The following is a 22,371-nucleotide window of genomic DNA, read 5'->3' as shown; positions in this document are numbered from 1 at the left end:
CAAGCAAAAACAGTGGCTGAAGGTTTGATTTCTGTTTTGGTGTGTGTTTCTGGAGAGGCAGCCAGACACAGATGGGAGCTCAGGCCGGACAGCCTGTGGCCACTGCTGCCCTGTCCCAGGGATCCATCAGCCCCACTGGGAAGGTGAATCCAGCATTCCAAAACCAAGAGTGAGCAGACCTGGCACCAGCAAAGCATCCCTTTCATCCCAGTTAACTGGAGCCATGTGCCTGCTCAGCTGGAAGGATGGATCACAAAAGTGGCTTTTGCTGGAGCGCTGCCTCTCTTGGCCTCTCCTGGGGACAACATTTTGGGAAGTTTTCCCAAGTGAGGGAAATAATTTCCTCAAAGCATATTACTCCCACTCTCCACTTCCCTGGCACAGGTGGAGGAGATAGTAGTCAGGTCTGTGAGGTATGGAGTGGTTTTATTTGCTGTTTTCTCTGACAAGCAAAATACAGGATGGTTATTAAACAGTGAACTTCTGCAAGTTCTGTTCTCTTGTGATCTGTCCTTGTTATCTCAGCCTCCAGATTAAAAAGGATTAGACATGGCAATATGCTGCGAGAATTTTGGAGTCACTGAGGGCCATCTCAGGCTTAAAGATGCCTCATTGCCCTTCTCTCATTAAAATGTTGTTTTCCATCTTAAAAATGGCGTCCTTTTGCTCCTGTCCTCTGAACATGGTTCTGGTCCAGAGCCACACAATGTAACAGGAATATCACAGGACAACTAAGGTAGGAGAAGTCGTGGAGGTCATCCTGCTCCAAGCTGGAGGATTGATGAGGAAAGGCACTTTCCCAAGGTGTTCTTCATGACCACTTGTGCATCTTGCTCCCTTCAATCCCACTCATGCTCTGGGAGTCCTGCTGTCGAGTTTAGTAACATAACACCTGAATTTAAAACCAACCAAGGGCCACAGAGAGGCTTGGCCTGCTTCAAATAAGAGGTGGCAGATTTTGCAGAAATCCTGTAGGCTGGGATGGGAAAAACATCAGGATCAAAGGCAGCTGGTCCGAGAGAAGCTCCAAACCAGCTCCAACACAAAGCTTTGCCTGTGCAGCTCAACCACTGGCTGCCTGCCTGGGAAGTTACCAAATGACAAAGGATTTGCCAGAATTGGGTTATGTGGATTACCAGAGGAGAAGCTGGTATTAGGTGTGCTGAGGCCTCTCTCTTTAGGCATTGTGCCCCAGCTGAGTTCAAAGCGGGGATTGTGGCAGGAGAGGCAAACACTCAAACTCTGTCCAAACAAGGTCCAGAGGTTTAGGTGCTCAGCATTTAGGTGCTTGCAAAAGATGTTGACCCCTGAGGCTCGTGATAAAATCTAAAGCTCCCTTTTAAAGTTAAGTGTTTAACATGAAGGAGCTGCTGTCCCATTGCTCTACCACCAATGTTTTAACAAGAGGATGCCACAAGTATTTCCCTGTGACAGTTTTGCGTAGTGAAAGGGGAGAGACTGTAAAATTACTTTTCTTGTGTTTGCACAAAGATGGATTTGTCAGCCAGACTGAAGAAGAGAGAAGGCAGCAGTGTGAAAAGTGAAGAAAGGAATAAAGCCTATGTGTATTAAAAATTGTAAATAAATGCAAACGTGTGTGCCTGGGAAATCAAGGTCTGTGTATGATTCAGAGAGAATTTATCCTAGAGAAGGGGAGAGTAAGCCCACAGCTCTTCTGCTCCCATGATATTTTTTTTTTTTTAATTATTGACAATTTATACAATCTGGCACTCTTCTAAATATAATTTTATTAGCATGAGAAGCCACTTGGCAGCAGGAAACTAATGCTGGTGAGTTCACAGTTTTCAAGACAAAGCGTTCTCTTAGAGAGAAGAAGGAAAAAGCCTTGCAGCTTCTGCCTAAAACCAGCCTCCACCTGCCATCTTCTGGGTGCAGGCTTAAATGGAGCAATATTCCCTACCCTCAGCTTGCTTGTCTCTGCTTTCCAAAGGAGATGAGGCATCTGCAGTCACGCTGTTCATCAGCTCTCCCGTCACCCTCCCACAATAACCCCTGAGAGAGAAGGAACACGGCTACGGAGGTTGGGAAGGGAACCGAGGCTCCCGCTGTCACCCACCCCCTGGGATGGGCAGAGTCAGGCAGGAGCCCACGAGCAGGAGCAGTTTTTGGCTGCCCAGCATGTGCCAATTTGCCAGGCAGGATGGGACAGAGGAGCTGTGACTGGTAGGGATGGGAGGACACAGCCCACAGGAGCCGTGGGAATCGCCTTTCTTCCCAGGAGGAGGGTGATGCAACAGCACAGGAGAGCAAAGCCATGCATCAGGCTCCAGCACGGCTGGATCAAAGCGTTTTTCTGGGTATTACAGAAAAAAGAATCCAGCCAAGGAATCGTGCTGAGTTTTATTTTATTGAGCAGAGACAGCAGAGGGAGGACGGGCTGCTCCCGTGTCCGTGGCCGCTGCCGACGGCGGCTCAGCTCCTGCTGCTCGGTCACAGGGAGGACTCAGCATTTCCCCAGGTGCTTCAATCTTATTTTCCCTCCACTTCTCCTGTAAGAGGAGGGAGACAGACTTAGACCAAGCAGCAAATGACAGACACAGCAGTGTGGGACAGAGCCTATCCATCCCAACGGGCCTGACTCATGCCGGTGTACGTCCCTGGTACCTCACATGGAACCTCCAACCATTTTCTCTTCTCCTCATTCTTCTCTGATTCCCCCTAGGATAAGGCAGCCTTGGCTGCACATAAATGTAAGGATTGCTAAGGCAAAAATGTTTTGCAAGCACATTTCACCCATCAGGGATGGCTCCTATTGCATCTCCTTTAAAAGGTGACAGAGCTCAGGGAAAGGAGAGACATCCTGTTCTTCCTCTGAGATCTTGTGTCTTGTTCCACAAAGCTCATTCAGACTTTTCAGGAATAACTTGGCATGGCTCAGCTCCCACATTCCTCCAGGCACTTCTCAGTACCCAGGAGTGTGGGCAGTGAGAGCTGCAGCCTGTGGCACACAGTGGGAATTGTGCATCAATTTAGTGTGTGAGGAAGGTACAGGCAGGATGCACTTGCCTCCCAGGCCCTGTGCTGCCTCTCAGCATGGCAACCAGCAGCCTGCAACGCCCAGAAAAGAGTTAAAATTAACTCGTAGTCACACAGCTCTGCCCCAAGGAGGGAACATTCCGCTTGGCACGGTTCAGAGGCTGGCCCAAACAGCCCTGGATACAGGGCCTACCCTCCATGAAGAACATCATTAGATCCGTGAAAATGAAGGCAAACCTTGCTGTTTCAATCCCCTGTGTCACTTACAGCACGGCCTTGCAGAAGGCACACTTGTTCCCGTACGTGACGCCATCCGTGCCGCAGTGAGGGTTGGACTCCCTCGTGCAGTACACGCTTCTGTTTACGAACTCTCTACAAATCTGCACAAGGAATAATAAAAAAAACCCAACTTTTCAGGATCCCCATATTCTTTGTTTCACTTTCCAGATTGGACACAAGGTCATTAATGTAATGCTTCTTCCAACAAGTGCTGACACTGCCTATTTTCTGACAGAAAAAGCCCTCTCAAAAATGAGCAGAAGCAGCGTTTCAGGGGAATTTTGGCCCCGTGTTTGAGGAGGGAAATTGTAGTCATCTGGGAGAAATCCTGATCTCCCAACAACAGGAGTGGATTAGCCTAGGCATGCACGAGAAGAGTCAGCACTGATGCTCTGTCAGGCACTTGGAGCTGAGCTACCTCCCTGCTGCATGACTTCAAGCGTGTTGCGAAACCCTGCACTCAGCGTGGCGCTTGCTGAGCTCCAGCTTTCCCAGAGGAAGGAGGGGAAAACCATAGGGGAATTTCCTGGAGAATGAAAAATGATGCCCAGGAAGTGTACATGTATTTTGTCGCTCTACAAGTCCCAGTGATGAACTAAATTTGGGGGAATAGAACACTCAATAACACATTTGCTTTATGAGAAGATTGGACAAGTGAAGCTGAGTCAAAAGTGGCGCAGCACATAAACACCCCTTGTGCAAGCACCCCAGACCTAACCACGGGAAGCATTTGCTTAACCAAAAATCTGTTTCCCTGCTCTACTTGCTAACGTGGCCACACATAACAGCCCCCAGGTAGCAGTGAACTCCCCAGCACTGGGAATCCTTGGAAGGACCCACCTGCTCCCAGCAGACATTAAAAACTCTTTACCCAGCACCAAGATTTTGGTTATAAAAACATTCCTCCAAAGTGAAGTGCCATGACTGGATGTGGCACTCAGTGCTATGGTTTAGTTGACAAGGTGGTGATCAGTCAAAGGTCGGACTTGATGATCTTGGAGGTCTTTTCCAACAGTAATGGTTCCGTGATTCTATTAAATGCAGATTCAGCAAGCAGAAACAGCAGCACTAACCTCTTCGATCTCTTGACCTGCTACATCTGGAACTAAAACAAAAAAACAAATAAAAACCAGACAGATTTTACACGTCAGCATTACTTTCTGATAAAGTCTGAGCTACATTCACAAACCCTTTATGCAAACCACACTGAAACATACTCTAAATTTTTCCTACTCCGTCACCCCTCGCAGGGGAAGAGGGGGCAGGAAATACTTTATCTGAATTGCTTTTCAGTATTTTCCTATTTTGAAAAATGCTACTAAAATACCATGTAATCATTCATTCAGCTGCTAACTACACCTCAGACACATAACCCAATCTGCTGGAAGGCAGCCACTCCCGGGGAAGAAAGCTGCCATATCGGATGTGGAACCGCGCTCCCAGAGATTTTAAACCTATATTGGCTTTTAAGGCTTTTAGGCTCCTGCACCTCTGAACAATGGAAATGGCTGGTGCTGCTGACAGGAGTGGACCACAGAGAAGGAAATCCCATGCTTGAGTTCACACCCATGCTCAGCACAGCCCAGAGACCCACCCAGGACAGGCTCAGCCCGGGTGAGATACAAAGAGACGTCATGGGGTGATAGAGAGCAGAACAGACAGCGCCAGTCAGAACCAGCACAAAAATCCCCTCTGTAGCCACAGGCTCTGGGCTTGGAGCAAACCAGTCCGTGCTCTTCATGTTTCTTCCCGGCAAAGCCAGCAGGCAGGCGTGTAGGTTGAGTCAGAGCTGTGAAACGGGGCGACCCTGTCATGTCTCTAAGGGGGAGCCTGGCACTCCAGGGTGGGTTGAATGCAGATTTGCAGAATCTGGGTCACAGCAGTGTGGGACAAACGCAGCACTTGTGAGGCTGCACCTGCTGGTCAGCAGGGTCACTGCCAGCCGTGGTTCTGCTCAGGTGGCTCTGGGCAGGAGGTGGAAGGACCTTGTCCCACACTCATCCCTCCCCAGTGGAAATCCCACCCAACCCTCAGTCAGCTCAATCCTCATCCATCAACCCTTCCTACTTCTTTTGCTATTTCTGTTGTCCTTTGGTGTGTTTTCCTGGTGCTGGCACATTTATCCTGTCCTCAGGTTTGGCTAGGCTGCCTTAATGATGAAGGTACTGGTATGGCTATCTGCATATTATTTACAAAACAGCTCATTAAATATTTTTTATAAATATTACATGCAGCTACAGAGAATTTGTGATGACGCCTCTTGACAACTGTTTATTTTGAAGGAGATCACAGAGTTTGCTGCTATTCTGCCCGGCCTTGGAAGGAAGCATCAGCCTTCTGATGGAACCCAGTCCCAATTAAGACTCAATTAGAGACAGATGAATATTTCATAATGAATAATGTGTACAAAGCAATTCACCTCTTCTCCGTGCACAGCTTGCCATTTTCTCAAGTGACTTCTTTATTCAAATTGTTCACAGAAAAACAAGTATAAATAATTCTTATTCCACATATTCTTCAATAATTGTTGCCACACACCTTGCAGAGCTGGGTCAGCTGGACTCAAGCAAGTGATAACACTGACATGCTCTATAGGTTCAAAAATCATCACTCAGCTTCCCCACATCATCACAGAGATGTGTAAATCTCCAGATAAACAGTTGCTGGATCCTTTTAATTCGCCCTCTTTGTTCTGACTCCTTGAGGACATTTGAATTTAATTTTCAAGCTTTTCTCTGCAACATTAACGAAAGCTGAAACTTTCATCTAATTATGTCTCCACATCTCCAAGGAAAACACCAAATACCAAGATGCTCGGGATCAAAACAAGAGCAGATGACCCGGAGGTGAGTGAGTTTCTTCTCTAACTGGTTCAGCACAACTCTCCAGTGAACATTTGTACCAAAAATTCCTAATTACACTCTGCTTTTGTATATTTGCTGAAGAAATGCTCAAAATTTGCTCGCTCTGTCTCCCAGTGACACCTCCACTGCTTTATCCACTGCAGAGGCGCACGAGGAGTGGAAATATGTCACATGAGTGAGCAAGTCCTGCAGATATTTTCTACCTGCTCAGCTTTATCTTCAAGCCTGTCAGCCGGTGATCAAGACTCTCCAAAATCTGTTGTCAGGAGAGGTTTTGGTGTTTGTTTTTCTTTTCTAGGCTAGGGAAAAGATCACTTACCCAGGAAGAAAGAGAGCAGCAGGAGGCTGAGAAGCACTAAGGCACCTGTAGCCCTCATGCTGCAAGGAGCTCTTTAGTCCAAGCCAAGGTCGAAGCAGGAGGTGTTGTCTCAGTCCCAGAGCCCACAGAGTGCACACAGAGCTGCCCTTCTGTGTATTTATGTGCCTGGCCGTAGCTGTCCTCATTCCCCACCTTAATTGTGAGAACTTCTCCACTTGATTTCTAAAGCCATTATTGGTCTTGGCCGGTTTATGGTGCTTTAAGGAATGCTGCCCTGTCCACATCAAACCTAGAAAGGGATAATTATATGAGTGATAGACATGCTTGTAATATAATTTTTTTTTTTTTTTTTAAATAGTCACAGGATTCTCACAAGGCTGAATTTTCAAAGCAGTGATTCATCAGGGAAGCTGGTAATTTTCATTCTCTGGGTCCTCTCTGAATGCCAGCACCGAGGCTCTGAGTGCAGCGTGATGACACTCACTAGACGTTACGAAATAAATCCCAGCATGAGAATGTGTTGTCTGTGAAACCAATTAAACGTTGTTCCCTGGCTATTTTTGAGGATGGTTCTAAATTTGTGGAGTTGGGGTGGAGAAGCGCTGGGCTGTGACATGCTCTCTCCGCTGTGTGCACAGTCCCAGATAGGACTGCTGAGTCTCCTCCCTGAACTATTTAAACTCTAGCTGTCAATGTTTTCCCAGTTCTTCACATTCACAAACATATGTTAGGGCTCTGCTCCCGCCGCAAGTGGCAGTGAAGGGAATTTGATGGGAAATTGGCAGATCCAAGCTCTATTTCCAGCTGAGGCTGTGCAAGGATTTGTGTTCAGCTGCACCATTCGCCAAACACCTCTCCAGACAAGAATAAGCTTGAATTTTAGTATGTTTTCCTAAGGAGACAAGGCTTAAGAGAGGAATGTGTGTAGATATATCTGGGTTTTAGTTCTCCCAGTGAATTTGGAATACACAACTAGTTCCAGCCAAATTTTACACAGGAGTGGAAAAAAAAAAAATTAAAATAACCATCACATTTTTATACATTTTTCTAGCAACAGAGAAAAGATTCTACCAGCATCCCCAGCCAACAAGGGAGAGAGTTCCTGCAGCAGAGCAACGCTACGGGTGCTCTACATCTGGGGAAGCATTTCAGTTTGCAGCTTGCCAGACATCTTAAAATCCACACAGTGGCAGAGAAACCGTGACTGACAGGCGAATCCTGGGCTGTCTATTAAGGGTGATCTCACGACGCAGCCTCTCATGTAATTTAGTTATCAAACCCATCAGCCACAGCGCCGTTCCCAGCCACGCTCAGTTCTGCCACTCGCAGCACTCCTTGTTTGCCTTTTCTGGTTTCAGACGTCACCGCTCACGACCACAGCCTCGATGCCTCAGTCCCTTATCTGCCCCAACGTTTCGGTTCCTGCAGCTCAACTGGCTGGCTCCAGCCTCACCAAACACCAGGCAGGGAGCAACCCCTTACGGGCTGAGCAGAGGGCAAGGCTAAATTACCAACCAGGTGATTATTGTTATTGCCCATTTGCACTTCTTTATGACACCTGAACAGTCGACTTAGTGGCAAAGGTGGGAGAATTCCATCCCCCTGATAGAAGAAGGGCACCTGGACGTTGTTGTGCAGCCTAAGGGGTGGCTGGGCAGAGTCTTAACCTGTGCTGGGCCATCTTTAGACTTAAATGCTACAAACCTTTCCATCTTCTAAGAGTCCTTGCTAGTGACTTATGAGGCAGCTGGGACACAGCCGCATAATCACCATTTGCCCCCCATTTTGCTGCAGGTGAGCAGCTCTTCTTTGGGCTTTTCCAAAGCCTTCTGAGCTCCTCAGGCATGAGCTACCGCTGCAGAGGAGGCTCACCAGAAGACCTTGCCATCAAAGACAATTTTCTGCTATGGCCAGAACTCCACTAGTCTGTGGCCACTCTATAAAACTCTTGTCCAACAAGAAATTATAGCCAAACACATTCGCTGGCTACTTTTACTGTTCCATAACTATTTTTTCAGTCACACAAGCAGGTAACTAGTGAGGACTCTCATGACACTCCAATTTGTCTTTTCTTAGGAGCAGGCACAAAGGTATGATGTGATTTATATTACCTGTACTAGCACCAAAAAAAAACCCTGAAAATAAGGATTTTCATCCCTCTTCCTATGACAAAGCACCGCTCTCTGTGCTGGGGAAAGACAAGCCTCTTATCTTCTGGTGGGAAGCACCTATAAAATCCTTGGTCAAGAAATTATCTACTTCGGGAAGCAAGACCAAAAGAAGTGTCTTGAAAGTCACAGGATTTTGTCCTAAATATCAGCCTTAGCAGCAGGTGTTCTTTTACATAACAAGAGAATGGGAGGTGGAGAAAGGATGAGGAAGGGAGTGTGTGAGCCATGGCATTTAGGACTTTTTTTTGCTTGTGCTGTTTGCATATTAACTCCTTGACTCACCCAAAAAGATGGCACATCATCATGAGCAGTCATATATGTCATTGTTCCTGCAGTGCATGCTTCAGGCTCCCACAAAGATGTTATCTTCACACCTTTTTTCCTAAGATAGGAAGCATGTTTGAGCTGCCAGAATATCTTCCGGCCCTTCTTTCCTGGAGTTAGAAAACCCAAGGCCTTTTCCTGAAGGGTTCTCTGCCTTACTTCTGCCTCAAATACCCCCAGTACAGCTTTTCAGATCTCTTCCCCAAGAAGCTGAAAGCCTGAGCCCAGTCTAATTTCTCCTCAGGTTCTCATTAGGCTCATTACAGCCTTGCATGGCTTGCTGCAATTTTCTGCTGATGGGCACAGTCTCGATGGACACACCCTTCAAGGAAGCAGCAGTTCCTAATTTTCTTCCCTATGAGATACCTCCTCCCTTTGCCATAAGCCTCCTTTTTATAACGCACCACCAGACCTTCCCCTTGCCCAGGTGTGACCAGCTAGAGATGATCAGAACCACCCTTCACACTTCCCCAGGCCAAGGTCCCTAAAAGGTCCAGTTCCTCCAAGTTCCAGTGCTGTGACAAAGGCAAATCCATTTACACTCTGCAAGACTTCAAAATTAGGACAGTTGCACTATTTTATAGCATTTTCTGATGGTTGGCTACAGAATGACATTCTCTCGTGAGGGCTTGGGCTGGTGTTTTTCTCTTCATTGTGGTTTATTTCACCACTTCTCCTGCCTGACAAATAAGTATCCAAAAGCCTGAAGACCATTACCCCTGCCTGGAGAACAAAACCAAAATCAAAAGCCATTCCATGACAAAGATTGTGGCTGCATTTAATTTATTGATCAATCAAAGCAGAGACTGATGCATAACAATTGAGGGAGCAAGGAAGAGCATGTTTGATTGAAGAATTTGTGAGGGAAATGCCATGTTGAAGGGTCCAGCTCCAGCGCTTAGCATTCACCCAGGTGCCTGAAGAACAGAGCTCCAGCGCTGCGTCTGAAGAGAGAGAGGGAGTCCAAAATTAGAGACATGGATCTCATTTTTATAGCCTAACTTCACCCAAATAAGCCAAGTGCCCTTGTGCTCTCCAAGCCATAAAGTACTCCACTTAATGTTCCACCTCTTTTCAGATTCCCTGAGTGACACGCTTTCATACATTGAAGAGATTTGGGACAAGCCCCATAATTTTGGACACCTCCTACGGTCACACTTTCAATCACCCTGACAGGGAGGCAGTCAGCAATGCTATGAGCCTGCAAGCGGGGATCTGCTTTTAATTGCAAGGGGAGGAGGAGAAGACTCACTCAGGCTTAAGATCTGCAGCGCCTGGGGGGTGGCAGAGGAGTGAGCTTTGGGAGAGGAACATGGGGTAGGGATGGGAGCTAACAGGAGCTCTGTGCTTCCACACCAGTTGCCACAGCTGCATGTGAGCTCCAGCTCCTCTGGTCTCATGGCCACACAGTGAGCTCTGTACTTACGAGACAGCGTTGCAGAACTGGCACTTGTTTCCGTAAGTTCTGCCGTCGGAGCCGCAGACAGGGTTGTACTCGGAGGTGCAGATGAGGTTGCTGCCCTTCTGCTGGTTGCAGTCAATCGTTTGCTAACGGAGCAAAAATAGGGTTTAAAGCTTTTCTTCCCTGTAGTTTCCTACATAAGTGCTTTATGTTTATTTAATATTTGTGATATGGCAAAGCACAAAAGCACTTTTCGGGAGCAGGGCGCTGTTGTTCCAGCAATTCTGCAGACTCAGAGAATGTGCTTGCCTGGAACAGCCTGAAGTAGGGACATGGCAGAGGCAAAAAAAAATCTAATAAATTTTATTATAAGTAGTGAAATTGCCATGCAAGCAAAGGCAAGTAGACAGAAAGGGGGTGGTCACAAGCCCCAGTGCACTAAGTTCTCCCACCTAGGGAATCACTGCTGCTAATAGTGCTCCTGCATCAATGATGCTGCATCCCTTGCTCATTCAGCTTCACAGCAAATGAAGGTCTCAGCACCCTCTGCCTGCTGTTCCCAGGTCAGAGAGGGGACCAGATACATGAGCCATGGATTTGGTTCCATACTCGTTGACCCTGGCATAACTATTTTCCTCAAGTCCTATTTCCAGGCCAAATGCACCAGGACAGTGCAGGCGTTTCTATTATTTAGTCATGAACTTGTGTTGCAAAATGTAACAGCAGTTAAGAGTGCAGATCTCTGGCTTTACCTGTGTGTAGCACTGTCCGTAGTTCTGCAGGTCCACTTCCAGGCCGCTCCTTTGGGGGGGAAAATGAGAATGAATGAGCACAGTGCAGCTGCTTCGTGAGCCAAACTGCCCCGTTATGCTCCAAATACCAAAAAGAGCAATACTGATCCAGAAAGCCTCCCCTGACCCAGGCCCTTCACTTACGCCACAGCATTACAGAACTGGCACTTGTTCCTGTAGGTGATGCCGTTGGTGCCGCAGATGGGGGAGAACTCCATGGTGCAGGGGATATTGTAACCACTGCCAGGCTTCAGGAAACCGGTACAGTCGACCTGAAACAGCCACAGAGCAGCATTTGAATCTCTGCTCCCCTTTGCATCAGCCCTATGTAATGGAGTGTGGTGCAAGAAACATCTCCCCCTCTTCCCAGAGCTGCAAGATGAAAGGGGCTTCCACAGCGTGGTGGGTTTGGGGGAGAATAGATAAATCCTGCCTGTGGGTACAGCATCAACATCTGTCCTGAGGTGGGCTTCATCCCTGTCATCTTGGGGATTTTCCCCCTGAATGACACCGTGAAGGATCTTTGCCTAAAATACCTTATGCAGCAGCAACTTCTGCTGTGAGGTGCCAGCACCTTTCAAAAATGGAGTTCACACTCGGCTTGCTGCTCCTGCAATTACTCTGAGTGTATTGAAATGGAAGTTGTTGTATTATGTGAAATCGCACAGTCAGAGTGTTTCTTTACTCTAAACTAAAAATAGACATTATTTGCCACTTCATGGTAGCTCCATATATTGATACTAACTTTAACTTAACTTCATGATGAGCATTCTGATAGAATCAGTGTTTTCTGTTACAAAATTATAATTTTGTTGAAATCCAAACTTCTGGGAATTTCTTAGCTACAACAAGCCTCTAAGTCTAAATCTAAAGAGAAGTGTTTTCATAACACTGAACGAAACACTCTTGAAATCAAAAGTTTCCATTCTAAAGCCTGGTGTTATACAGAAGATATTTTGCATTTTAAAACTCGCTGATTTTAGCAGTTCAAACAAAATGCAAATTAAATTCCTGCAAATCTGAAATTCTTCATTTTCACTCCACTCCTGAGAGTTAGCAATTATGTGGGTTCAGTACAGAATGAATCCTAGGCAAGGTTTGTGTCTGGCTATCCCCCACCACTGCTCAGATCAGCAGAAGGAACCGATCTCTGACCGTACCCTAACGCATCTTCCGTCGTGTTTCTTGTCAAGAGCACGGTTGCGGCTAGAGGGAGAGAGGGAGAAGGAAAGCAAGGATTAATCTTTTCATGCCATGTAGTCATCTCAATCATTAAGTCTCTCCACCCGTAAAACCCCAGTAATTAATCAGATTCTGGAGCTTTGACACAGAAAATCCCGGGCATTAGGGAAGACAGAAACTTAAGAAAAATCTAGTCCGCCCCATGATTAGTCACAACCCCAAGGGCTTCTGCCTGCTGCTTGAACTGGCACTGTGGTGATCAGGGGACCTTCTACTCACAGGAAGTCCTTGCAGAGGGAGCACTCGTTGGGGTAGGTGCGGCCGTTGGTGCCACAGACCGGGTCGTAGTTGCGGGGACAGGCGATGCTCATGGTTTTTCCAGACAGCAGGTATGCGCCGCAGGAGGCCTGGGAAACAGGACTCGGAATGTCTCCAAACAGAGAGAAGGGTGTTCTTGCCCTAATCATGTTTTTGCTGCACTGGGAGGCTGCTCTGAGGAATCTCTATGGCTTTTCCATGGTGGAGAAAAAACATGTTGTGTTTCTTACAGCATACGAAAGCACCTCTCTGCTGTTAAGGCTTAAAGTACTTTTGGCAAGAATTACAGGCAAAAATGATCATTCCTTGGGGAATCAAGACAGGGAAGATATTTAGGCAGATATTCAAAAGTCATATAGATTTTCTGCTGGCACTCTGTGCCGTGCTGACTCGCACTCTACATTATTAATCGCTGTCTTTTTAATCATCACCGCGCTAAATTATCTCTCTCTGACAAAGGTATTTTCTTATGTTGGGGAAAAGAGGTGCACTTAGGGGCACTTCTTTGTTATTCATCCTTTTTTTTTCCCTCAAGCCTTCCTTGGAATATGAGTATGAATTATTCATCTAGACTTAGAAATCAAGACTAAATGACAAAGAAGAGCTACTACTCACCCGTCTTTGAGCAACAGCAAGATCTACAATAAAAACAGAAATTATAAAATTATAATTATAAAAATATAAAATTGCGTGATGTCCTTCACTGAAATTCCTTTGGAATCATAAATTTCCCTACAGAGTGACCAAATACACCTTAAGCAATTATCTTCCCAAATGTTTCATCTACTCCAAGTAAATGTGAAGTGATAAACCAAGATTTAAAAAAAAATCACTTATTTGTGAAACCAGAAATTTTGACTCACTAAGCAAGAAATAGGACCCAAAACTTTATCCTTTTTTAGCACTATAATCCCCACTAAGGCTCAAAAGCTTAAAGCATAGATCCCATGTGTTTATCTGCACACGGGTGAAGTTCATTGAAAAGAGAGCCTGCGTATTCCTAAACCATCACATCCCCAACAGGCTGCACTCTCCTTCAGGATGCCCAGAGGCAGGCAAAGGATCAGGAGGTCTAGACCAGCACAGAATGTAACAAAAATGCCCAAAAATGCCTTACCAGAAAGGCAGCCGAGAAGGACCAGCCCCAGAAGGGCAGCACAGTTGGCCATCTTCATGTCGGCGGTGGTGGTAACGGCTGCTCCGTGTGGGTCGGTTGCCGGAGGGTGGATGGTTCTCAGCCTTCTCCTTCCCCAGTATATATATGCATCTCCTCGACCTTGTGAAGTCATCACCAGGAGGTAATTATTTGCTCTGTAAACTAATAAAATTGTATCGATTACTGAGTTGAGCTCCAAAGAGTACTTGTTTGTTAGAGAGATGCCCAGAAGAATTAAACAAAAATGTGAGCTACACCCAGCTTGTTAACAAAGGCGCCTTGCTGTACAATGAGTGATTTGTACTTTCCAAACAGGAGCACTGTCTCAATAGTGGATGTTGTGAAATGGCATATGGAAGTTGGGGAAGGGAAAAAAGAGCCCATTTGTTGGAAGTGTTTGACTTGTGCTCACCATATCTAGAGAGGAACTGGGCTAGACAGGAATTGGGCTCCAGGAGAATTTCATGGTACAGCAGAGTTGGGGGACAGCAGCATGGGACAATCTAAGCTTTTACTGACATCAGATCTGGGGTCTGGCAGGCATCAGTGTACTTTAAAGATGCTGAAGCCTCAGTGAATCTCTCCACACTCTTAATTTCCTGGTACACTGGATTTCTCACCAACAGAAAGTCATCTCAGGAGAAAAGCATTACAAAAAACCCCAGAAGTTTATAAGACATTTCTGTGTAGGAGCAAGAGTTATTCATCTGTTGGCAATGAGCATGAGTCTGATTAAGAACTTAGGAGAATAAGTAGCCTTAAATCTGTACTGGGAGAATGTTTCCTACAAGTGGCAAGCAACTGATATTCTGTGCAGGTGAAATGGGCTTGTTAATACCAAAGGCATTCCAGAAAAAATTCCAGTAACTGCAAACAGAAGGGGAGCTGTTAGGCTTCCCCCTTCTCCCTCAATTATATGGCATTAAATTTAGAGTGTCAGCTGAAAGTCATGTTTTAGGGAAGATAAGTGATAAATAATGTGCTAGGCTCTGCTAAGTGGCTCAACTCTATCGCAGGTGTACGGAAAAACAAATAAGGGATATTGCATAAAATAATAAATTTTTGATTTAAGGTAGTCACGGAAGGAAGTGACGGATGGAACTTGTTTGTGCTTCAGAAGAAGCTTGATTCATACATGTGGCTTAAAGGCAGCCTGAGTTTTAAATAGAAAATCAGAATTGGTTTTCTTATTATCCTGGGAGATGTTCAACACTTGGCACGAGCAGATAAATCACAAAAATGTAGCTGAAAGTGTAAGGGAACTGTAGTCACAGAATGGAGCTTGTGGGATTTGGCCTGTTTGTATCAATGAAATCATTTTCCTGAAAAATAAATGAATAATGCTATTTGGATCTCTTTCACAAATATCACAAGTTGAAGGGTTCCTTTGAAAGTTGTTTCTGTCGCATTCTTAGCATCCTGAGTGAGTTGACTTTCAGATTCCTTGAACTGATTGTGAGCACATTTGGAAAGGAAGGGGTAGTCGTGGAAGCATTAATACTGATTAATCTCCAGAGGCAGGAATGCCAAAGTCTGAAAACAAAGCTTCCTCAGAACTCACACCAGCCACCAGTGGAGGTGGTGCTGGCCAGCCGTGTGGCTGGGGGGGCTCCAGGAGCAGAGTCTGTCTCCTCTTCAGCCCTGCGACCCAAACTCCTCCAAACCCACCTCCAGATCTGAGATCCCCATTAGCAGAAACTGTGCTGCTTCTCCTGTTGTGTGTCCTGCCAGGCTGAAGCCTCCAGGAGTTGTTGTGGCTGGCAGGTGTCTGCCAGGGAGCGGCATCGCTCTCATGTTGGGCCAACACCTGCCCTGTCATTAGGTAGATCCACTGGGAGATCCCCTCTGCCCCACATGCTGCCCCTGAGGGTCTTGGTGGCCATCCAGGACTGCTCCAAAAGCAGCTCTTCTCCCCCAGCAGCCCCTGCCACTTCATGGGGCATCAGGGAGAAAAAGAGATACAGAGAAGGACCCTCTCTGCAGGGTCTGGGAGAAGGGATGGGAGACAAAGAGCAGTATCCAGGGCAGGGCACGAGAGCTGCTGGGACAGGTGTGACAGGGGATTGCACAAGGAGCCCCATTAATAGGAAACAGAGGGAATGGGACAGGAGTAATCACAGGGAAGCAGATGGACTGAAAACAGGCATTAGGAGCAGTGAAAAACAACAGTTCCCACGACAGTGAGCCTTGGGAAATGTCATACACCTGTTGTGAACGGGAAGGGCAAAGTGAGCCCACCTGCCCAAACCCCTCTGTGATGAGTGTGATGGTGCCAGACTCTTCTCAGTGGCGCCCAGTGACAGCACAAGGAGCAGTGGCCATAAACTAAAACACAAGTTCCACCTCAACATGAGGAGAAACTTCTTTCCATTGAGAGTTGCAGAGACCTGGAACAGCTGCCCAGGGAGGTCATGGAGTCTCCCTGTCTGGAGTCATTCCAAACCCACCTGGCCATGTTCCTGTGTCACCTGCTCCCAGTGTCCCTGCCTTGGCAGGGGGGCTGGACTGGGTGATCTCCACAGATCACTTCCAACCCAAACTATCCCGTGATTCTGAGATTCAGGAGTGTCATGATGGAGGGCTCAGTAAATTGACTTCGGGATTATTTAAATGTTTCTACAGATATGAGATCCATACAAAAGATTAAATAAAACTCCTAAATAAAATGCTTCCTTCTATTTCAGGTGCTTAGAGGGCAAATATTCAGGAAGGTTGTGGCCACATGAATGGGATAAATGTTGGTCATCATATGATGGCTCCTCTCGTATTAAGGTAAATTTCCAATAACTCTGGAAATTCTAGACAGTTCCTAATCCAGCAGTATTTCTTCCCATAGAAGTGATAATTTCCTGGGAAGCTTTTCCTCTGCTCTTGAGACTCCCCATCTCAAGTAAGTCCACAGCCTACCACAACCTAAAAAATTCTTCATTGATGCTCCCTGCATTGGTTTAAAACTTGCCACAGGCTTCCTCTGGCTACAAAGAGCAACGATGCTCTTTTATTATTATATTATTATTAAATAAGAAGGTGGATGTGCGCATGCAAGCCGTGTTGTCATGCCAGCAGCGGTGTCATTGTCCTTGCTCAGGTCTGCTGCTGTCACAGGGTGATGGAGAACAAAGGGGCTCCGTGCTGGAGGAGGAACCGACGCAAACCGCGTTTCTCTGCGGTTCCCTGGGGATGTGGAACAACTGCAGGAGCTTCCAGCCAAGCTGCTGTTCCCAGACCTCTGCACACGGGGGCAGAGCTGGATCTTCTATGAGAACAGAAATTCAATTTACAGCCGGCAAAGCCCCTGCTCTAAGCCCCACTCTCCTATTATTTCTCCTTGTAGTTCAGCTATCTGATTGCTGCCTGCATATCTCGAGTCTTTTAAGCATAGGTGATATCGCGGGCAAGGGTGTCTGGAATAATTTGACTGTCTGGGAGCTGCATGCTAACAGCATAAGGCTGAGGATCCCAATCCCTCACTGAATATCAGCTCTGCCTCACTGCATTAGCTGTGACATAGCCAGCCCCCCAAAACACCTGCAATTAATTCACTTTTCAGATATAATTTTATTTTTCTCCACATCAAGAAAGACCGCAGTAACAAACCATTTATGCTGAACGAAGCCAGAGAGAGAAACTGCATTAACAGAAAGGTCTAGACTGGCCTGAGGTATATTTTGGCCAGCAACAAGTAGAACAATGCACAAAAATAGAAGGAATGATATAAAATAAAGCAGAACAAAATAAGTGTATGCAATGTGTTAATCAGGTTGTGGGGTAATTGAATGGCATTTCCTAAATCCAAAACATCAGATAATGACATAAAGTGCCGAGGTACTGCTTAAAGAATTGTACCATAAAATACCTTGGCATGCAGACAACGTTTCCTGCCTTGAATTTCCTGGAGGGAGAGTTAGATTAGTAATGGTGAGAGGATTTGTGCTGTTGTGGCAGGATTTTATTGAGAAGCAATAAAAAAAATTATTTCCAACAAGGTGCTCATAAAGGAGAACTCTCCTCCTCTCCATGCTAAGGAGCATCCAGGATGAGCTGCTGGGGTGGGAGGCTGGGGGTTCCGCTGGGGTCCTGCTCTGCCCTTGGTCACTCCTGAGCAATCCTGCTCACTCTGCATCACAGAGGATTTATCATTTCTACTCACAGTTTCCCCCTAATTGCCTGCAGGATTTTCCTGTTTAGCAGACATGCCCCTGGAAGAGGCTCCCTGAGGATCACAGGGATCTCCAGCACAGTCGGGAGCTCTGCCTGTCTCCAAGGCATCGTGGTTCCTGAGGGCTGTCCTCATCCTCTCTGCTGCTGCCCAGGAAAAAAAAAATAACTGCTGGATCTGGCATTCACTTATCCCGACTCCCACACTCAGCAGAGGGGGAGAAGAAGGAGCCTGAATGTGCCCCACACCCCCAGCACCAACTCCCAGAGCCTCAATTTATCCTGGTCCTCAGAAATCACAACTGACACTGAAAAGCCTTCCTGCACACAGACCTCCCTCTCACAGGAGGGGCGTTCCAGCCCCGGGAAGGGACTTGGCACTAAATGGTTGCAGAGAGTCATGTCTTTTGGAAATAAATTGTCTCCTTTTAGAGAGCTGCTCTCTCCAGTCTCTGGGAAGTGACACATTGTCACTTAAGATCATTAACTATTTGACTGTGAGACTGCTGCCTCTACAGCACGCGGCGCTGGCAGCGCCTCGCTGTTAATGAATTATAAATTAACACTATGACTCTGAGCCCTTCCTTTCATCAGCCGAGATTTCCAGAGGCCGGAGAATCTCAAAGGATCCTCTACAAGCGACAGTTGACGTAATTACCTTCCACCAGCAGCTAAGTGATGGGTGAGGTGCCCAGACAGGCTGTGGCAGTGATTGTGAGCATGACCTGGACATCAGCTCTGTTAGCACTGGCTGCCCACTGGTTTTCTGCAATGTCCCTCAGCAATGAACCAACGTGGGCAGACAGGGATCTGCCTGCCCAGAGAAAACATCATGTGTCATTTCTTTGGAGAGCAAAGCAGATTGCAAAAGGCCTTCTCTGATCTAGAGGTTGGTTTTCAACGCTGCTTGCGAAGCAGAGGCAGCTTGGAATGTGACCTTCTTCACACATTCTCCTGTAGGTGTAAGAAATTGGGGATAACCCTGGAGACTGAAACAGGGATGAGCAGCTCATGGTGCCAGCAAGACCCCTTCTGTGCAGCAGAACAGCGCCCAGAACACCCCAATTACAACAATCTTGGGACTGTCTCTAATTATGGGAATGTCGAGGTTTGCCCTGGGTCTCTTTGTGCCGCCAGGCTACAAAGAGTAACGCTGGGTGAGGCTGCAGGTGTTTGACAGCAGCAGCTGGGGAGGGAGGCAGTTTCTCTCACCCAGGCAGAGAGTGTCTGTCTGAGATACCCTCAGAGCAGTACACGGACAGGAGCACCCGGATGCACCTCCAGCCCCTGGTTCTCTTTTGGAAAGCTGGGTGAAGACAGATGCCCACAAAAGCTGCCCATTGCCTTTGGGGTTGGGGTGGATATTTTTGTAGATCACAGCACTGTTCTCCCTCTCCCTGCAATTTGCCCATTAATTCCCACACCCCGGGATTGTTGCAGTGATATAATCATCCAACATATTAGGTAAAACCAGAATGAGACTAAAGCAAGACATAAATGCTGGGACTTTTTTTTATTAAGCAGAGGTTTCAGGATTGACAAGTTTTTAAGGGTCAGGCCAAGGGTTTAGGAAGTCATCTGCCACGGGGAGCATTGCCAGGGAGGGATCCTCTTTCTCAGCTGAATCCTGCCGAGAACTTAACATGCACTAATGGACCTCAAGCTAAGACCTCCACGGCTTCTCCTGCAGAGAAAGGAATCAGTATGTCAGAGATAGAACATCTGGGCTTTTACTGTTGGTCTGTCCCTCTACACCACGGAGGGACCTCTAAACTCTATTCCACATATTTCCTTTTATTATTGACATACGAAGACAAGAAAAATTCTTCATTTAAAAGACCAAATAGTCTGTAGGAAACAGACTTTGTTTGTTGGGAGAAAGCTCTTCTTCAAATCACTTAAGAGGGAAATGGAGAACGCTATGTTCTCTCTTTATATCTGAAAGAAAGGAGTTCCCAAAAAACTCCCCCAATAAAAAAAAATTACCCTCCGCAGTGAGAGAACAATTAAACAAAATACAAGAACTTTACTTCTCCAACCAATCTCCAAGACTGATTAGCCAGTTTAAGCTAAGTTAATTCACCACTTAGTAGGTGAAGAGATTTATTCCATACGTACAGGAATGCATTGCAGAACATGCATTTGTTGGAGTAAGTGACACCATCAGACCCACAGTGTGGGACATACTCCATGGTACAAAAATTCCTGAGTGTCTTCTGGTTCCTGCAGTAGACGGATGCAGCCTGTACTCAAAAAAAAAAGAGCTCTCAACCAAAGCTAGGTGAGAAAGGTGACATTAGGAGGTCCCACATCCCCCTTTGATCTCCCCCCTTACTGTCCACAAGCAGATGCTGAGGAAAAGCCCAGGGACAGGGCAGGATGCAGTGGCACATTGCCTCCAGCCAAGCAGAGCCTGTGTAACCACTGTAAATGATGCTGCAGGAGCTTTGACAACAACTTGGACATGAACTGAATACTGCCCTACTTGTTGAAACTATCACCAGATGAAAACGGCAATTTCACCCGATAATATCTGCGGCAAATATTGCTCAGGCAGCTGGGTGTCTCAGGATTTCGAAAGGCTCGATCACAACGTGATTAGTAAAGATTTATACAGAAACTGCTTTAAGGATAGAAAGGAGGGAGAATAGAAAAATCTCTCCCTTACCTGCAGCGCATCAGTAGCTGGAACTAAAAAAAAAGAAGAAAAAAGGAAATACGTTACAAATGCAATTCATGGATTCTGTTAAAATCTGTGAATGCAAGCCCTGAATACATAACTTCTGATTCCCTGTGTGTTAGCAAATTATTCTTAGACAAAAGAAATTTCAGGCAAAATGTTGTGCCATGCTGTGTGCTGATTCTGTAGCATTTTTTTTTAATGAGACTTACAGTCAAAATGGAAAAAGGTGTGCAAAATGAAAAAGAGAAAAGCATTTTCCATGGTTCAAAAGATGGAGCAGGACATGTACTCAAAGCGAAGTGCATTACTGAGGTAAACAGGGACATAAAGCTGACAAGTACACAGAGGCAGCATCTTACATGCATTGCCACTATTATTCTTAAATACAAAAAGTATTTAGTGAGAGGTGAATTTATAAAGCTTCTACAGCAGTTCAGGCTCTCAAACTGCACCTCGGTTTGGGATGACTACAAGAAATGTTCGTTTTCATTCAGTAAAATTATTTGTGTTTCCGCAACATTTCAGAGGTTAAATACTGGTTGTCTCCGGGTTACACCACGTACATGTCACTTCTTTCATTATGCATAAACTAGAGCTGAGAGTAGAGCTGTTCCCACAGTTGCTCTTACCCACTCAGTTCTGTTGCTAAAATATTACCCCATAAGTGATAGTCTCTGATGTCAAGTCTTTTCAACACTATCTTTCTAGGAGTAAATAAGTCCTTGCAGAATGAAGCTCTTTCCAGTCTGAGGATGTTTTTTTGTGGTTCTGAAGACAGCCAGCGCTTACTCCGAGGCAGAGCAGGAGGCAGCAGAGTCACTCACCTGAGATGCAGAAAAGGGCCAGAGAGAGCAGCAGCAACACCCCCGTGGTCTTCATGGTGGCTGGAGCGGCTGTGAGCAGCAGAGCTTGGCTTTTGCTCAGGAAACACAACCTGTACTCTGTCCTCAGGTGACAACCACACTTATATGTGCGCCTGCTCCACAGGGAGGGTGTGTTTGTGCATGTTCATATTTGCCTTATCCATCCTTATCCTGCAGCAACATTTTCAGCCTTTTGTCTCCGTGGCAATCTCAATAGAGGTAAGCTGTGCTGTAAGCCAAGAAGGATGTTTCTTCATCAACGGGAGTCACAAGAAGTTTAGATGTGTTAGATACACCCTCTGCGTCGTTATTTTAAGTGAAATATGTGACAGTTTCCTTCTGAAGGACCATGGAAAATTCCTGCAGGCAAAAGAGCGACTGCACAAACTGCTGTCAGGTTTTCTCTGTGTGCACCTATCAGTGCCTATTTTTGTGCAGTGCTTTTTCACGAGAAAAACTTTGAATGAAATGCTTCCATAGCAGAAAGGCCCTCCTTTTATTTTTGTGCTTCACCCAAGTAAAACATCACTAAGCTGTAGTGAAAGCAGGAAAGCAATGAACCAGGAAGGCAAGCAAGAGGGCATCCCAGACACTGAAAGGAGTCCTTGGAAATGACAAGGGATGGAGAATCTTTTATGGGATTATGCAAAGAAAATTTACAATTTTTATTTCCCCTAAAAGCCATTAGCTTTGCAGTAATAGACTTTTAGTATGATGATGACAGAATGATTTGAGGCCCTAGTGTGGATCCTAGAAAAGTTGAACCCAATCTGGAAATCACTGCTTCATCCATCTACCCATCTCTACATCAATTCTTTGTTTTACCACCAAAGCATTGCTTTTTGGGACAACCTCCATCAAGGA

At 46.1% G+C, this 22,371-nt stretch overlaps 3 protein-coding genes across 3 annotated transcripts; all 3 read right to left on the bottom strand.

Annotated features, from left to right (window-relative positions):
• Window positions 1-2,349: 2,349 nt before the first annotated feature.
• On the bottom strand, window positions 2,350-6,610 carry LOC116451656 (serine protease inhibitor Kazal-type 6-like). The gene is made up of 4 exons (XM_032125313.1): window positions 6,460-6,610; window positions 4,350-4,381; window positions 3,265-3,377; window positions 2,350-2,510 (listed from the first exon to the last, which is right to left on the bottom strand). Exons 1-4 carry the CDS (start codon window positions 6,515-6,517, stop codon window positions 2,465-2,467), a joined length of 249 nt encoding a protein of 82 aa, XP_031981204.1. The 5' UTR covers window positions 6,518-6,610; the 3' UTR covers window positions 2,350-2,464.
• Window positions 6,611-9,727: 3,117 nt separating this feature from the next.
• LOC116451524 (ovomucoid-like) lies at window positions 9,728-14,034 on the bottom strand. The gene is made up of 8 exons (XM_032125105.1): window positions 13,765-14,034; window positions 13,263-13,285; window positions 12,609-12,736; window positions 12,308-12,353; window positions 11,292-11,419; window positions 11,109-11,157; window positions 10,381-10,502; window positions 9,728-9,898 (listed from the first exon to the last, which is right to left on the bottom strand). The coding sequence occupies exons 1-8, from the start codon at window positions 13,934-13,936 to the stop codon at window positions 9,853-9,855; spliced, it is 714 nt and encodes a 237-aa protein (XP_031980996.1). The 5' UTR covers window positions 13,937-14,034; the 3' UTR covers window positions 9,728-9,852.
• A 5,421-nt stretch (window positions 14,035-19,455) lies between these two features.
• On the bottom strand, window positions 19,456-21,778 carry LOC116451497 (ovomucoid-like). The gene is made up of 4 exons (XM_032125026.1): window positions 21,469-21,778; window positions 20,630-20,652; window positions 20,080-20,204; window positions 19,456-19,645 (listed from the first exon to the last, which is right to left on the bottom strand). Exons 1-4 carry the CDS (start codon window positions 21,521-21,523, stop codon window positions 19,600-19,602), a joined length of 249 nt encoding a protein of 82 aa, XP_031980917.1. The 5' UTR covers window positions 21,524-21,778; the 3' UTR covers window positions 19,456-19,599.
• Window positions 21,779-22,371: the final 593 nt, after the last annotated feature.

Source organism: Corvus moneduloides, chromosome 15 (genome assembly GCF_009650955.1).
Source record: "Corvus moneduloides isolate bCorMon1 chromosome 15, bCorMon1.pri, whole genome shotgun sequence".
Taxonomy (NCBI): Eukaryota; Metazoa; Chordata; class Aves; order Passeriformes; family Corvidae; genus Corvus; species Corvus moneduloides.
Note: the sequence above shows the minus strand (reverse complement) of the source record. Positions and strands in the feature narration are given on the sequence as shown.

Coding starts and splice junctions, on each gene's coding strand:
- LOC116451656 (XM_032125313.1), bottom strand. CDS start 6,517: ATGAGGGCTACAGGTGCCTTAGTGCTTCTCAGCCTCCTGCTGCTCTCT. Junction 3,378..4,349: donor CAGGTCAAGAGATCGAAGAG/GTTAGTGCTGCT, acceptor TTCCTTGTGCAG/ATTTGTAGAGAGTTCGTAAA. Junction 2,511..3,264: donor GCCTTCTGCAAGGCCGTGCT/GTAAGTGACACA, acceptor CTCCTCTTACAG/GAGAAGTGGAGGGAAAATAA.
- LOC116451524 (XM_032125105.1), bottom strand. CDS start 13,936: ATGACTTCACAAGGTCGAGGAGATGCATATATATACTGGGGAAGGAGA. Junction 13,286..13,764: donor CCTTCTCGGCTGCCTTTCTG/GTAAGGCATTTT, acceptor TTTTTATTGTAG/ATCTTGCTGTTGCTCAAAGA. Junction 9,899..10,380: donor CAGTTCTGCAACGCTGTCTC/GTAAGTACAGAG, acceptor CTCTCTCTTCAG/ACGCAGCGCTGGAGCTCTGT.
- LOC116451497 (XM_032125026.1), bottom strand. CDS start 21,523: ATGAAGACCACGGGGGTGTTGCTGCTGCTCTCTCTGGCCCTTTTCTGC. Junction 20,653..21,468: donor GGCCCTTTTCTGCATCTCAG/GTGAGTGACTCT, acceptor CTTTTTTTTTAG/TTCCAGCTACTGATGCGCTG. Junction 19,646..20,079: donor ATGTTCTGCAATGCATTCCT/GTACGTATGGAA, acceptor CTTTCTCTGCAG/GAGAAGCCGTGGAGGTCTTA.